Raw genomic sequence first — 17,917 nt, forward strand, 5'->3', positions numbered from 1 at the left:
CACAGATAATTAGTTTTTCTTGTATTTCATATGTGTTACCAACATACTAAGTGGTATATTTGTCTGCATGACAAAAAAATGTAAACAATGTTTAAACTGCAATAAAGTCAAACTGTCCATGCAAATTTTTAAACATTCATCATTAATTTGTTGGTCATTTTTTTTATGAACAAAGTCAGTCGAATTTAGTGGAATTTGATTATAGATTATATTTATTATGCTTTAATAAATGTGTTCATAACTTTGTAAACTTTTAGCTTAGTATGCTGTTATTGCAACTAAAAAATACATTTATAAACTTTATACTTTATTGTTGTAAATGTTATTTCCTTGATTAAAAAAAAATAGGATAAATTTACCAAGAAATAAGAATACAATTTAAGATTTCACCAGACAAAGTTTATTCTGACGACCTCATCAAACTCTCAAGCTTACAAAATGACATACAAGCACATGCCACAGTTCTCAGAATGGCGAGAGGCAGAAGCAAAAGCTGTCTGCACTCCCCCCTTCCATACTTCACTGCACTCAGTTCTAAAAGACTTACAATTTAACCAGAAAGTATGATCAGGATAAGACTACTACAATACTATAACAGTGACCTTGACCAAGAAGAGATGAAGCAGATGATTGTTAACCAATCAAATGATTCAAGATACAAATTCTTAAGTCGAAGGCCAATCTTGAAAAGAAATGCAAGTGGGTATTTGAGAAAACATTCAATATCTAAAAAGGATATTTGGAGGGTTAAATTTGTTATCTACCTACATCAATGCAACAAACCAATTCACACAGTTACACTGTCCACAGCTCTAAACTGTGGACCACCACAAACAAACGACATCAATATGTATCCTGCCGATTGAGGGTGTGCAGAACAACAAAGTCTTACATTAGAGCGAGAAAAGGACAATTAAAGATTAGGAAGCCACTGCCATCCGATTTTTTTTTAAAAAATACAGCAGGTAAGATGCTTTATAAATTTATACTTTGTATATTTTGTCACATCACACACAATGTAAAAAGGTCGTACACTACCATGAAAATAGGTGGGCGACACATACTGGCCTACCGTTTTCAATTTCCAACATGACAAAACGACCAAAAGACAACACTGTAAGAATCCTCCAAAATAACAGGAGGTGTTAAGATATAAAAAAGAAAAGAGTAAATTACTCTTCAATTACATTTATTTATTTATTTTTTATTCAGATGGAGTGAACTTCCTTCAGTCTCAAATCCCTCAAAAACTTGAGGTTTATCGCACATCCATACTCCTCGCCATATGCAACCACGGCAAAAACAAAAATAAAACAATGAAAATAAGAAACGTACTTTACAAATTATTTCAGAGATTATATAATATTATATAACATTTTGAATTTATACAAAAATGCACTTCCCTACAAAAGAATATATCACATCAAGATACTAGGATTGGTGCAAGACGCCATTCTTAGCATTTTTCGGTAGCCACTTATTTTGTATTCATGTAAACATATGCAAAAAAAATTAGGGATTCTGGATTTTTCTGGGAAGTGTATTAACATTTTACACAGCATAAAATTACTGCAATGATTATCACACTGCAAAACAGCTTTTCCTAACAAAACCACTGTCGCAATTGAAATTAAACAAAACACCTTTGGTCCATTATTTACAAAGCTCATTACTTGCAGCTCACCAGCGGTAACCCAGTCACCTATTTCTACCCAACAATCTACCCACAACCATCCCAGAAATATCCATTCATCCCTGAGTTGTAATGGCGGGAATAACTTCACATAAAATTCTTGTACGGAGATGACAAAAGGTGAGAAATTTCAGCTATGTACAAGTGACACGATAATAAAAATCTACTTAACTACAACACGAGTTCATTACAACATGAGCTATTTATTCTCCTACGTAGACTTGACACGAAATAATAATTCACGCAACAACACATAGAATTAATAATTATTAAATAATAAATTATTTGGTTTGTAATACAACTGAAGTGGCACCATTAGATAACTGTGTACACAATGATGAAACAATTCAAGCCATGTCATCAAATTAAATCAGCTTTTCGAGCAAAGTCTGCTGAGAAATAAAACAGTCCAATAGTTGCAAATATATTCACACATTGCCACACTGTTCCAATCTACAAAAGTTCGAAAGATATGCCTTTCACTGTTTTCAACCCATTCCAAGTGTCCTACCACACAGTAAAAGGAACGTTCTCACAATGGTAAGTCTAAATGGAACCACTGTATCATTTTTATGACACAGATTACGAATGGTTTTGTACTATCACAAAGTCGGTGGTAGATCCGTCTTAAAAGTTTATAAGTTGACAATCACCACAATTTAAGCCTCTAGCGAGACGATCTTGTGCTGCATGGGTGCCGCAGGTGACCCAATCGGTCGTGGAGAAGGCGAGGGGGATTTTTTCGACAAGTTAAGTGGCTGCTGAGAGTCCGCTATATCCACCTGCAACTCCATGACCTTGGGAGAAGCCGCACTCACTACAAGAGTCGCTGTCGAAGTTGGCGAAAGGGAAGATATGGGGGATGAGGAGGAAGGTGGGGTTTTCCTATGCTGCGGCGCAGGAGATGTCGATGAGGACGCATGATGTGGGGATGTCTGTGGTTGGAAATACAACCTCGAAAATTCACTGTGCTGGAGGGGAGGAGAGCCACCATTGGGTACGAAGACATACGTGGCTGAGGGTGGTCGGCCCATCGTAGTCGTGATGACACTCGTGCTTCCAAATGCTCCACCATTCTGCCACCGCCCCACAACATGCTGCTGCTGTTGCTGCGCTTGTGGTTGGGACTGCTGAGGAATGTAGTGATAGTTTGGAGATGCTGTAGAAGTGGCACAAGCAAGCACATTTTCCGAGCCCATCTTGTAGTCGGCTGTAGATGTAGTTGATGCAGCACTTGCCATTGGAGAGGAAGGAAAGTCGTTGGGGCTCACACCAGCATCACCACGCATGATGTAATTGTGAATGATGTCGGTACGTTTTAACTGTTCTGCTGTCATGCGTGGACCTTCCATGAGAGACTTGGCGAGTGTAGAGTGAGTGCTGGACAATGAGGAGTTATTGGATGTTAGATGATGGTGTAGTTGTGGGGAAGAATGATGGTGGTGATGATTTGTTGGCTGTTGATGAGGTGATACCATCACCATAGGTTCCGCCTCAGCAGAGTCTTTGTTGCGTAGGGCACGGAACTTCTTGTGGGGTTTGTAAGCCTCATCCATGAGTGAATTAGTATCGTACAAAGGTGGGGCCTGCAACACACGCTTCAGAACAGGCATATCTTCTACTATTTGACTGTTATGAGAATGTTTTTCATCTTCTTTGTCTTCAAGGGATGATCGTGGACTTGAGCACACTGATGTAGGAGCACTGCTCGTTAACTTGTCTACCTTCTCTGTACCCGACTCAATGCCAGAGTCACTAGGGGAATCAAGTTTCCTGAAGCGGTGATGTATGACAGGTCTAGATGGTCCAGCCACTGCATGGCCATGGTGATGGAGTCCCATCATGTCATCATCTCCAGAGGTTGATCCAGAATTAGCACGGTGTCTGTGTGGACATACACCTCCTGCCAAAGTTGCTGCTAGAAGAGGTGCACTAGTCGCCTGGTGACTCGTATGCTCGGTCAGAGACGCCACTTCACCAGAACACACCGACTCAGTACTGGAAACTGAGCCAAGGGGACTCTTCACTGCTTCGTCCATCGTGACATCAGATGATGATGACCACGATGAAGACCCCGCTGGACTTTTACTGCTGCTCTCTTCTTCTGTGGAGAGAGGCATTCCCCACATCTGCTGCTGCTGTTGCATTTGTTGCTGCTGCTCGGTCATTTTGAAAGCCAGCAGTTTCTCGGAGTGGAGGGTGTTGAGAGTGCGCAGGTCTGGGATTTTCTTCATCAGCTCGTGGCATATGTTAGGGTTCTGGGGGTGATTTTGGCCGACGACAACCTGCAATGCAGCTTTCAACTTGCACTGCATCCTTTCGATGATGTCCGTGTTGCGCAACCCTGGACGATCGGGTGCGACCACCACCACTGCAGAGAAGAGGGCCACCTCAGCATCTGTCAGGCGCAGAGAGTTGAGGCGGTCAGCAAAGTCAAACATGGAATCCATGAGGAAGCGGGCATTCGAGCTGTTGTGGATGGATTCCCTCTTCAATACCTGACCATTCAGGCAAATCATGCTGTTTGTCTGTAAACACAAAGAACCACAATATTTAAAACCTTTTCATGACAAACAATCACACAACCCTAGAAAACGCCACACATCTAAAGCAAGTGTGCCTTGATATGAACACAAAAGCTCACCTGGGAATCAAACATGCAGGCCAGTCGCACCAACAGGACTTCAAAGACACCAGCTTTCAGGAGGGTGACTTGATCATCCTGTGGCAGCAAGGCAAATCCTGGAATCCTCTTGGCAAACTCCACCACGCCACGGATAGCAGGTGAGAACCTCTTGGAAAAGTCCTGAAGCATTTCTTGTTGCCCAGTCAGCGGGTGGGGGTTTGGATTTAGTGGGCAGGCCTGCAAAATAGAATAAAAAAAAACAATGAATTACACCGAAATGGTAAAAAGAAACACACATGAACAAAATGCAAAAAAAAAAAATACATTTGCGAGATGTATCGACATGTGCAGGGCCCTGTAGACAAATTTAACCAGACTGTTACGGAATCAATAATTTTTCAGTCAATTATGCAACTTAAAAAAAATGTTTGCCGCATTATATGGGACATATGTCCCAAAATCCAAATATTTGCATTATGGTGCATCCATGTCGATACATTTTATTTTACACTAGGTACAGTATTACTGTGCAGGAGTGTGTGCCGTCCGTGAAACGCAAAACAACCCACCTCAGCAAAAGCTTAAGAATAATATGTGTGTGTCTATATATATATATATATATATATATATATATATATATATATATATATATATATAAGGAAGGGAGGAACAGGAGCGTCTAGACGACTTTTATAGCCTCCTCGCCCTCGGCGGCGGCTCGGCGGATGTGCGACCGCGAGTCAGGGTCGCGGGCGATCGATACTCGGGTCGGTGCCAGGGCACCGCGCGGGCTCCCTTCTACCCTCTCGGCTGGTGGCAAGGGGGGGGATAGTGCAAGGACGGGCTGTTCAAGGGGAGGGCGCCGAGGCCACGACCCCGCTTCGCAGTATGCAGGCGCGGCCCGACTCTGCCTCATTCCCACCTTCGCGGAACTGCGACTCCTCTAACGTCGGAGCCTTCGTGCAGCTATGCACTTAAAATGCCGCCTTTACATTTTCTAGAAATACGCAAAAAAGAAATAATCTTAGGTGCGACACTATGATAAATATAAGCAAAAACAGGATCAATTCTCTCGAAATTATTGGAATCTCAAAGAATTAATATTACATTTCCAAGCTTTTTTAATACATTTATGTAGTCTGGTATTAAATTAATACGATCCTGCACGTAACTGGCGCAGGAAAGAACTGATTATTAGAAGCGGGCGACTTGCATATAACGTAATAGTAACACTGGGCTACGTCACATCTTCACAGCAAACCGCGACTAATAATTTTAATAAAAAAAACCATGATAACAGGAGATTGGTAAGCCGCTGAAAATGGCTCTAAAACCAATCTTGAGAGGCTACTCCAGGTTGGACCTAACCTTCTGATGTAGGATAAATTTATTTTTTGTAACCAGTTAATTAATTGTTTTACATTTTTAGTTAACTGTAATCGGATGCATCCATGGATTTGATAATGTTTCAAGACGTCAGAGATACGTTAAAATAGCCTTCAAGTAGATTTTCACAATTTAACTTGGGGAGGTATTCAACATCCACTTCCCCGCCAAATACTAAGCTGGGTTTGCCGCTACCGACTGCATTGACGTGGGCGAAGGGCAGACTGGACGCGACATGGGCGCTTCCTGCACGCCGCGGAAGAGAGGAACAGGTAAGGGGTTAGGGAATAGGTGGAGGGGAGGTGAGGGCGAGGTCCTCAACTCTCGCGCGCGCAACCTTGGATGTTTCCGTCTGTCGCAAGGTCAACCGGTCTGGCCGCGCGCGCCTTTGTTCCGTGGTGCCTGGCGGGGCCCGCACCGGCGACTTCCGTCCAACAACCCCTTCCCCCCCGCAGGTCTCCCACCGCAAACCCCCTTCGACATCCGCCGGGCGGGGTCGCGAGTGTGATGGTGCTGCGAGCAGGACGGCGGAGGAACCACGACGCACCGCGCCCTGTGTCCAGGGCATCGTGTGCCATTCGCTATAGCGCCGCTGTGGCACACATACCGTGTGCAGAACTTCGAGGGGGGGGGGGGGGGGGGGGGAACATGCGATTTTAAAACTGCTCGGGATATCCTACTGATGTCTATATCCTTAGGGCGGATTTTTAGAAGAGTGAAAATGGGTAAAAACGCCCGTTTTTAGGAGTGAAACACGCGGCAAAGATTCTTGAAAGCACTCAAGGGACTTCCATGACACATTTCATTTCTGCGCCATATAATGCTATGGTTACCGCTCTAACATCTAGTAGTTGCCCTATGCACGACGAGAAGACAGAAAAAAAAATATATATATATATTTGAGATGAACGCAAGATTCAAGACCGCTCTCGTGATAAATTTACAGGAAAAGCCTTCACGTGGTCTCCACACAACTTTACGAAATCTTCCTGAATGACCATGTACCGCTTGAAACAAAGCATGCGAAATTTTACGTGCGCGAAATAAAAAAATTATACGAAAACACGTCCAAAAATACACGTTTGGCATGTTAGCAAAACGTTACGTTGGGTCACGAACCCTTAATTTCCAATGCTAGGGATAGTTATTTTATCAATGTAGGGAAAAATACTAGACGCGCTGTAAACGATGCTTGCAACTCGAAAAAAAAAATTACTCAACATTTACGTGGACTCTATGGCGTGTGTGTTATCGTGCCGCAAGCCACGGGGGGGGGGGGGGGGGGGGGGGGCGACCTTCGCCCTGGCGCTCTTCGCTCCGCAAAACAAACCTTACCTTGTGCCACTAAGTGCACGGGCAGAGGAGGGAGGGAGGGAGGGAGGGAGGGAGGGAGGGAGGGAGGGAGGAGAGGGGGCAAGGCCCGTCAGACCTCGCGCCACATTACTCCTCGCGTAGACGCGGCGACGAGCGAGCTCGGCCGCTTGTAACATGGACCACCGGAAGCCACATCGGGGGAGGTCGCCGGGAGGGAAAGCGAAGGAGAGCATGACCTCCCCCCTCGTTTTGCCGTAGGGGTCACGGCATGACCGCCCAAATCGTTCCCGGAAACGCCAAATTATGTTTTCATGGACGCCACAACACTGCATTTCCTGCAGAACGTTCCAACTAATATGAACATTTTTTTTTAATGACTTATAAAAGTCATTCCTATTTGCAAATCAACCGAATTCAAATTGGACGTAAAATGTCTCAAATATAGCAGTTCAGAACAACGAAGCAAAATTCAACACTTCGTAATAATGAAATTAAAAAAAGGTTCAGATTAATTGGAACGCGAAATATTTTAATGAATAACATTTTTTTTCTACAAACTCCCGCTATAGGTGAGATTCGAATTATAGCTTGAAACAGTCAATGGGTAACCGAGCACATTTAAAACTGTTAAGATAATAAACTCGTGCCTACATAATTTATGTATATTAATTTTGATTTTTATTGATTTGCATTAAATAAAGTCGGCTGAAATCACACGGAAGAACTATCTTTTAAAGTGGCGATAATTTAAATTCATTACTTCCTTTTTGTTTATTTATAGCACATTTAAAGAATAGGTGTACTTAGCTAACATATAAACGCCATAATATTTCTACAATTTCACTTAGGACACCGCATTGAAGTAACTTTTGACCTGTAACATAAAAGTTTATGTTTTTTTACGTGGAAGGCGACCAACTGATTTCTGTACGAGCTGAAGGGATATGCATGTCGTCGGAGACGACGTGGGGAACTCGGGAAAAGTCCCCAAATGACATTTGGGGTTCAGAACCAGGTATTCCCGGTTCTTTGGATATGGTAAAAAAATAACAGGGAATTTAACAATCTGTTCCCGGTTCTTCCAGAACTCGACATCGACAGCATATTTTTTTTTTTTACTCCGCGCTAACATTCTTTCGATAACGACATCATTTTTTCTTTCAAGTTTCAAGTTTGTTACGAAAAGAATAAATGTTATTTTAAGTTAAGTGATTTTATGAATCTGCATGCGTCCCCCCCCCCCCCCCTGAAGTTAAAGAGTGAGCGATTAACGTTAGTAGATACGGTTTGCAATAGAGATTTTTAACTTTCGGTCGCTAAAACTTGTTCGATGGTTCGGAACTACGGACTGGCGAAGGCAACTACTCACCAGCGTGGGCGGGCAGGCCGTGTAGCAGGGCTGGTCGCGCGCGCGCTCCAGCATGGGCTGCACCTTGTCGCGCGTGTAGTCGCAGGTGTCGAGGTGCGCGCGCACCACGCTGGCCAGCAGCCGCTGCTCGTCCTCCAGCTCGGCCGCCACGGCCTTCTCCTGGGACCGCGAGTTGGAGCTCTGCTGCATGGCGGCCAGGATGCGCGCCTTCTCGCGCTTCGGCACGCGCCCGAACCGCACCGCTGCAACAGCGAGGGGGACCCGCCCGGTCAGACACCACGCCAGCACTCACACCGGACATCACCAGTCACTGGGGCCAGGCCCCGAGTTCCGACCTCACCCGGACATGCAAGACACGCAGGTCACACAACAATGGCCACAGTAACATTTACAGAACATACACACACACACTATATACTAATATTATAAAGCTGAAGAGTTTGTTTGTTTGTTTGAACGCGCTAACCTCAGGAACCACTGGTCCGATTTGAAAAAAAATTATTTCAGTGTTGGATAGTACATTTATCGAGGAAGGCTATACGCTATATTGCATTATCAATAACATTAATGGATCCTTACTAAAAGTCCAATTTAGAATCAAATGCGTTGGAGGGGGTTAGATACAACGTGCAGTACACGTACGAAGTGTGTGTTGACAATTTCGCAGGCGCTAGAAGTTTATTTCCTATTGCCTATTAACATTGTTGCCACGCACTAGATGCCTTATCATTCTTAATTATATATATATACATATATATATATATATTTGTGGTAACGGGCCCTTTAGTTTCTTTCGACGGCCCTGTACATCATCAACACGTCTTCCGACAACAAAAGAGTGTCTGAAGGGGGGAAAAAAACCGCTTTTGCACAGTAACAGCAAATACTCTAGACACTAAACACCGGGACAGCTCCAAGATTTCTGTTTGAAGCCCTTTCTTGCGTGGTGGTTTTCACGTCAGTCCGATATAGATGACAGGCTGTGTGCTCAGTCTGTTTAATGCACACGGTACCAACATTATGACAACGAAAATCTCTTGAACTTATTAAAAAAAAAAAAATTGTTCAAATTTATGTGCGGGAATTAAACCTCCAAAGCTTAAAAAAATTCTTAAGAGTAAGTGAATCGTTTGATACCAGAAAATATATAATTTAACTATTTAATCTCTTGCCGCTGGGTTATTTTTCACACTACCGCCTGTGTTGTTGGTATAGAACTGTCCGATATAAGTTTCTTGTGTACTTGGTAGTAGGCACTTCTCGACGGTCATCGGGAGACACGACGCCCGTCACAACCAGGTGTCGCGCGCCTCTTGCTCACAGTTTCGTCCCTGGCTCCACGGACCGGCAGCCGGAAAGTTCTTTCGAAAGTCACCACCACGTTATTTACATTACAATCTCAAAGACCTTACACCATCGCAGGACAGCTGTCTCACCGTTTGAAACGTAGTTTATTTACACATGACTGTCGCCTTTTTTTCAGCACTGCATATAAACGTTGTGCACAACTTCTAGTTTTTATTCTGAGCGAATTTTTAAAAATATTAGTACAGTTTCAACAAAAAAAAAGGTTCCACATCGCAACACTAAAAATTATCACTTGAAATATATTTTCATTTACTATGGTTCACTTAAAAGACACTAAGTACAAAACCTATTTCAATAAAACTTTATTTATACCTTTTACTACATGAGACAGCTAGACGCATTACCGAAAGATGGAAAAAGATAAAATAGGACTATATTATTTCAAAAACCTATATTTTTTCTTAATTAAACACTCTTACTTCTAAATGGTCTGATGAAAACTTTAACTACATGTGTACGATGTATTTTTTTTAAAATTCAAATTTTATGTAGACACTACTTAAATGGTGTAACAGAAACATGCTAAACCAATTGAATATGTCTCATGTTGCACCACTATGTTAAAAAGCCTCGCAGTGAGAATGATAGATATCCTAACTGCCATATATGAAACTAGAAATAAAATATTTCAATCTATTCAATACCGCAAAGTTGAACGCTTCAAGTACAGAGTTAAAAATAATAATAATAGAATTTAAAAAAAACGTTCAGAACCATACTTAAAAAGAAACACCTATCACGATAACATATTATTTCGTGCCACATTTAACTACAGTTTAAAAAATAAAATGCAGTCCCATTATTACGTGAAAATTGTGTTAAGGGTACGACTGCGATGTCTAGAGATGTTTAGAGAATGCTAACAGCGTGGTTTCTTTTGTCTATAACTATGGAAGTACTGACCTAATTTTTTTTTTTTAACACTTTCACCTTTCAAATAATATCTAGCGGAATGATATCGTGACCAGGAAACAAGCGCTCAGGGAATGGAGGATCGCAGCTGCAGTAATTACCGGTCCCCCTCCTGCCAAGAAGGTGGGCCAAAGGGCAATTGTGAGGCAGTGGGTGGCTGAGGAGGAAGAAGGGGGAGGGAGCGGGATAAAGACGCCCTAGCACGCGCCGACTTGGAGAGCAACTCACTTTCACGACGGAGCCGGCAACGTGACCCACTGACAGGCTTCGCGGACTGTCGCTTTCATGTCACGACCCGGACAGGGTGGCCCGCCCCCTTGCTTGCTTCGATACTCTCCCCCTCCCCCTGGCCCAGCGAAGCCACACGGAGGACACTTCGACAAAAAGCATCATGACGACGATCTGTAGGATTCCCAGTGCGTGTGTGAAGGAAAACGCGGAAAAAGCTTTTAATATTTCCCGTTTCACCTCTAACAGCGAGCCCCCCCCCCCCCACCCCACCCCCTTCTCACTCCCTAACATAAGACGAAATTAGGTCCACGCCAATGCATACGCTGAACCGTCTTGCATGCATTACTTCCAATTACGGCTTTTTTTTTTTTAATTTCACCTTCAAATACGTCACAGTACAATCGACTCGTATTGTGTACATCTACGGCTGCTCGGCTAAGGGAGGTTTCCAGCCGCGTCCAAAACGAAGGGGATCACCTACATTTCGCGGTTGACACTGCAGTCGCCATATGGCCATTTCTATGCATATCAGAAAATGTAACTTCAACTCACTGAAAAAACTTTTACGTTCTCGCAACATTAGAGAGAAATGTCGAACTCTAGTGCTGCATGGAAATTGCGTTTTTTTTTGTGTAATTTTTTTATCCTTACATTCAAACACTTTGGACTATATATATTTTTTTTATAAAAAAAACTTCAAAACTTTTGAATAAACATGAAAATGAAGATATAAGAGCCAGTAAAGCGGAAACTGTTTAAGCGTGTAACTATCATAAATAATGTAACAGTTTACTACTTATGTATATTTTTTTACTTTCGCGTCTGCAGGCCTAGTTGCCGACGAAAAGAGGTCGAAAAAAAGCGTATGTCGGGGAGAGAGAAGGGGGGGGGGGAAGAAAAAGCTGCACGTGCCAGACGGGGGGACGGGGGCCAGGTGCTACCACGGCTCGCCCGACAATGGGGTCCGCAAGGGCTGGCGCGTGCCCCCCCCCCTCCTCACCACCAGGGGCTCGTGCACATCTGTCGCCGACATCTGCCGCGGTCGTGACCGTTAACCAGACCAGCCCCGTGGCTGGCTGGCGTGCTGGCGTGCGTGCGTGCGGCTAACTGTGCCCTGCCTGCGCGGAAAACATTCAAACTTCCTTCCGGGAGAGCCTCAACTCAGGAGGAATCACAATAAATAACTTCAAGAGCACAAAGTCCACATTTCAATAAAATTATTAGTAACACCCAACGAAAAATACCGAAGTCGCAGACCCTTTGCGTACATTATCACTGCATATGTGATATTTTCCTTCTCTCTATATATATATAATTAACATTCCATAACAATCGACAAACTTAATTTCATTAGGGATTAAATTTGAAAAAAAAAAAAATCATGCTTTTATGATAGTTCAAAATCAATGAAACACAAAAACCGACGACATTTAAATGCAACTGTTTCTCAATTATTTACTTACAAAATTATCACGTCTAGTGACAAACAAAATTTTACATTCTCTAAAACTCTAAAAATTTATATAATCTTCTTTACAAAGCAAAAAAAAAGTACCTACTCTAATGTAAAAAAGTAAAGGTACGATGGAAATACTCAGTAATTACCGTAACACGTCAAATTTAAGCAACGCCAGGATCCCCTAGTAGCTCAGTCCATCAAACACGGCACGAGCACGCGAATCCAAAAATTCAAATGACCAGATGTCTTCCACCAAAACGTCTGCCTGATGCAGTGGATAAATTAGAAACTCGCCGGAGCTTTCCACGAGCGTCTGGGCCACGCGAAGAGAAAGCGAAAACAAGGACAGCGAGATTCACTTTCACGCGCCAGGCGCCCGTTCGAAAGTAGGCTCCGAAAACTTACTAGGTCAACGTGCTCAAGTTTTTATTTAAAAAGAAAAAAATAACACAAAAATAATTTAGATGCACTAAAAAAAAATTCCTGCAAATATTTAAGGGGGCAGTACCTAGTGGAAAACAAAGTAATTATCAGCAAACGAAAAAAAAAAAAAAAATTAAAACACTGTGAGAAATATTTCGAGATAAAAACGCTGTTGATACGTACGTGCATTGTGGTAGTTAACGTCTCCGTTTAGAATTCCTTTCAGAATGGGTAGTTCGTCACCCATCGCAAGTCACTTTTTTTTTTCTCCTTCCGTTAGCACTCTCCACTGTCACGACGAACGAGATTGTTTCTCGCACGCACACACACACACTCGCGTCGCACAAGCACACGCACGTAGCTAGGCTTTCCGGTAACAAAATCAAATATATACACACACGTATATGTATGTATCCCTGGGGCTACAACCGCGCGAGCGCGCGAACTTGCAATCCCCCACAAACTACTTACTGCCGCCGTCTACACTAGACTCGTGCAGTCGGCGCGCAGCCCGATCCGCCTCCCCTCCGCGCGGGCTTCCCCCTCCCGCGGCGGTCTTGCCCCTCCCCCTCCGCTGCCCCTACCCCGCCCCTCCTCCGCCCGGCGGCGGCGCACCGCTCTACCCTTGAACTTGCCTGCAGGGGCGGCCAGTCTCGCCTGTGTGATCAATCGGCCTACGCCAGTCCTCCTCCCCCCCCTCTCTCTCTCTCTCGCACTTCCCCTCCCGCGCCACGCGACCTTCACGATGTATGCGGCGGACCGCGTGTCGGCAAGAGGTCACCGCAGGGGCACCGTGTCATTGAGTGGAGCTCGACTTGGCTGGACGCGACGTGCCAAGTTCATCGGAGCGCGCGTTAAAGTAATAAAGCAGCTAACACGAGTACCCGCTGTAGGGCAAGGGTTCAGTTGTCTGGTTCTCTTCGCAAGCTAGGAACATGCCTCTCTAAGTTGATAGAACGTTAAGCCTCAATTCAGCATAATTGCGGTCACATTTTTATTTAGAATTATGGTCATCATTACGAAGTCATTAAATCGGCAAAGAAAATGTGTTACACATTAACACCATTAAAAAAAAAAAAACCTTAAGCTAGAACTTTTTAATTTCAACCATTACAAATCCTGTCTATTTAAGGGAGCGGGGGGCTGCTCAGTGTGTATTTAATTAGTGAGGCGGGGTAAGGTCGACGTTCGCTGGTGCATCTAGTGCGGCGCAGTCTCTACGCGCAAGGCTGAAGACTGGTGCGCAGTCTTTTTGTCATGCATGGACAACTATGAGATATGAGCGTTGATTATAACACTACATGGCGTAGAATTGAAGTTAAATGTGTAATGCAAGTAAGTCCTTTAAGTACTGTCAAAAATTCCAACAATTAAAAAGAAATCCTGATAAAGTGCGTTTTAGCAATTTTCACTCTCCTAAAAATGCAGTTTGAATACGATATCGCGAAACAGGATTACCAATCATACCTCAGCGTATTATTAATTGCTTCTATAAACAGACACTACTCGGATGGAACAGTTTTTAATAAATCGCGTGGAAGTTCCGTACAACGAATGTGTACCCCGGTAGGAGGAGAGCCTTGAAATTTATTTCCGAAAATGAACGGTTGTCCCTCAACGAGCAACTTGAAAACTGAAAAAAAAAAAAAAAAAAAAAAGCAAGAACGCCGAGGCTGACATGCGAAAAATTCGAGCGAGATGTGATAAACAGTTTCAAGGGCGACCCCGCGGCGGGCGAAGGTCACATCCGCCAGGAATAGCCGAGCAAACCGCCGCCACGCACCTGTCGCGTGCCGCCCCACGTGACTGGCGCCTCTGCCGGCCGCCGGACGAACTAACCTCCCCCTCCCCCAGCCCCGCAACGTCTGCACGATTACATGGCAAGTTTATCCCATCAACATATTGTTGAGCCGTATTGGTTAGACGCCAAACACACGCTAACGTGTAGTGTTTTAACAGTTTATATTATTTTATTTATTTATTTTTATGAAAGCGGTTGTTTTTAACAACGGAGATTATAATTCATACCTAATAACCAACATAAAATGTTATAAAGCACCATTTCCATAATGTTTTGGGCGGAACAATATGGTGATGGCGAAATATATATGTATATAAAAACATTTACTTCACAGCATGTCGTCTCCTGACAATAATTCTTAACTCTATGGCAACGCACGTGTCCACGAAGAGCAATTCTGAAACGTTAACTTACGATGGGGTGTACTTTATTTTGGAGAAAAAGGTGGGTTGGGGGGGGGGGGGGGTGTTAATAAAGTGCACTCTCCCCTTCATCACCTATACATCAATGCAAACAATTCTAAAAAAATTCCACAAAAAAATAAATTAGTGTTATAAAATAGTGTAAAATTTCAGGAACACTTGTTTATCCACTGTCATTTGATATTTTTCAATAATAATAATAAGAAGCAAAAATTTAATTTAGTTTAAGTCACAGCTTACAGCATTGTCAAAATATGTCAGTAGGAGAAAATTAAATGTATGCTGTGTAAGTTTGAATTTAATTTTGAATGAATGAATAACATTTGCAAAAATTATTTTTCCTGAAACATTCGATATTTAACGTGGATAACAATAAATAAATAAGCTTGATTTATAGCTTATGTCGGACAATACGTCAGTAATATTGAAACCATGTTGTGTAATTTTCAATTTGTATAAACGAATAAATATGGTAAATGAGAGCCAGAAAAAAAAAACCTTTGAAATGGATGAATTAAAAATTAGAACAAAATAAAACCACACAGAGTGAATGTGTTTTGAAACACTTCACTGGACTGAATGTGTTTTGAAACACTCCACTGGACTGATGATTTAAGATATAGACTACGCAATAAAAACATTTGCGGCTCCAACACTGAACTGTAATTTGCCGATAGGAATTGCAAAACCATTTGTTATGGCGGAGAGTTTGGAACGTTGCATATCTTGTAACACTTTGTATGATCAAGTGCGTAAATTAGTACCTAGGTGCTTGGTATTTTGTGAAATATGAACTGCATCAAATTAAAACTCTTCTCATTTACTAATTCTAACGAAAGCGCGTGTCCGGTTAAGTACAGTTTTTTTTTTTTTGTAAAACAAACGCAAAGGCTATTGCATCTGATGATTTTGAAATTGTATTGACAAATAGTCAATGCTGGAGCCATGAGACGCAGAAGACTGGAATCGTCTAAGTATGCATTAGTCTAGAGACCAAACATGAAAAAGGTCTCTGTAGAGATAATTTGATCTTGAGGGAGCCAACGCTGTATACGTACACAAATATAAAAAAATAATAATAAAGAAATACAAAAATGTTGGAGCTAAGAACTTCTGCCGCGTGACTTTTACAGAAATATTCAACCATATACATACATACATAGAAACACACATACACATATAATAAAATAAAAATGTAAACAACTAGAATATATAAAAATTAATTAGTATCCACGAGAAATATTTTTGAAAATTTTTGAGCAAATAACTGTCAGATAGTCTCTCTTTAAAAAGACAATTTTTTTATCTCTATTTCCGTTGTAAGAAACCATTATTAAAAGGCTTATATACGTATTATGCTGATGCGCTCTTTTATTACAAAAATATAAGCAAAACACATTTAAAATAAAACTTCACTGAAAACAAGAATCACGTAGTACGGTATTTATTGTTATTGTGAAACATTGAGCGTGAATGCACAACCGTGAAATTGAAAAAGTTTTGAACTTCGCCTAATGAATGCCACGTTATTTGAATGAAAGTACAAATTTAAGATTTAAAGTATCGTAGTAATTAAGTACGGATATAGTTGTAAATTTATAAATTCGCGTGAGACGCAATCAATTGAAAGTAATTTTATCGTAAAAATATTGTGTCGTATAAGACAGTCAGGAGCGCCGCGCAGCGAAGCGCTCTGCAAGTAGTTCACTGTCTTCCCGCTAGGTAGCAGCACTAGTCGTACCGAGTGCGCGGCGGCGGTGAACTCCGGAACTAGGCTAACTCAAGAGGACAACGTAGCGGTACATTTTGAACGTCAACAGTCGGCCTTTTTTTAAATAGTTGTCACAGAGATAACTGGCGAGAGCAGCAAAAAAAGAAAGCGCTCCATAATCTTTTAAAAAACACTAAATGAAAAAGCTGTTATTTTTACTGCAGTTCGCCTCAGAGCTAAAATAAGTTGAGTGATAACGGAAAAAATCGGCACAAATTTCAAGCACCCCATCCATCTCTCTATAAAAATAATAAACAATCGTTCTAACATCCAATAAATGTGGTTTTATTTTATTGCCGGAATAGAAAAAAATAAAGGTTGAAGTGTCACTCCCGAAGTTCTAAAGCTGACAATTTACACATTTTTTTTTTAAACCTTTTGTACGAAAAACTGGTTTTAATTTTTTCTTGATATTTATCCATTACAATATTGCCAGCTAATGAAGGCTCTTTGATGAACTGAAATTAAAATTAACTGTCCATAATTCAACTAACGGTCCGAGTGAACATATATATATATTTTTACCCAGTTTGATATCGTAATTTCAATTTTATTAAAACTTTTAAAATAAAATTAAGTCTACTGAGTAAGCTATATGTAATGGGATTGCTATAAGTTGATTAAATGAGAGGAAAATGCGAGTGAAATAAAACTGTTAAGTTCTTCTGGGGTCACGCGTTACGCAAGGTGCAGCCAACTTTCCAACGTATCGCGACGGTGACAGGGCTGGCCTACTGAGCGCGGCGGGGTGAACGACCGCCTTGGCCAATCAACTTTCTCATTAACACGGCCCTTTTTTTTTTTTTATCGGTGTTGCATCACAGAGCGCTGGCCACCCCGCGGCCATGTTGTATGTTGGGAAACATCATAACGTGTTCGAGTTTTTTTTTTCTTTTCGGTTTTTGCAAATATACGCCATTGGAAACACAAACCAGCCTACACGTCAACAAACATACTGAATAGAAGAACATCGTTTGCGACACTTCGGATTATTCTACGCTTGTTCCTAAAGGTACCGTGCAACAAAAATTTTCACTTTCTTATTATAACTCAAGACTTCCGATAAACAAGTTAACATCCCCTCCCATTTAGGCTAAATGTTAAAATAATTTCCCTAGAAACTAGTACGATTAATTCATTTT

General features: G+C 42.0%; 1 protein-coding gene across 4 annotated transcripts in view; it reads right to left on the bottom strand.

Annotated features, from left to right (window-relative positions):
* Positions 1-377: 377 nt before the first annotated feature.
* LOC134532983 (ecdysone-inducible protein E75) overlaps positions 378-17,917 on the bottom strand; it is a 247,832-nt gene continuing 230,292 nt past the window's right edge. For 3 of the 4 annotated variants that reach the window (XM_063370080.1, XM_063370081.1, XM_063370082.1), the window contains exons 4-6: positions 8,389-8,630; positions 4,338-4,556; positions 378-4,221 (exon numbers count right to left, since the gene is read on the bottom strand). In XM_063370080.1, the coding sequence (XP_063226150.1) occupies positions 2,353-4,221; positions 4,338-4,556; positions 8,389-8,630 (2,330 nt within the window). In that variant the 3' untranslated portion in view covers positions 378-2,352. Of the gene's footprint in view, positions 4,222-4,337; positions 4,557-8,388; positions 8,631-12,964; positions 13,274-17,917 lie in introns of those variants that run through there. The other variant, XM_063370083.1, reaches the window with a different exon arrangement.

Source organism: Bacillus rossius, chromosome 6 (assembly GCF_032445375.1).
Source record: "Bacillus rossius redtenbacheri isolate Brsri chromosome 6, Brsri_v3, whole genome shotgun sequence".
Lineage (NCBI taxonomy): Eukaryota > Metazoa > Arthropoda > Insecta > Phasmatodea > Bacillidae > Bacillus > Bacillus rossius.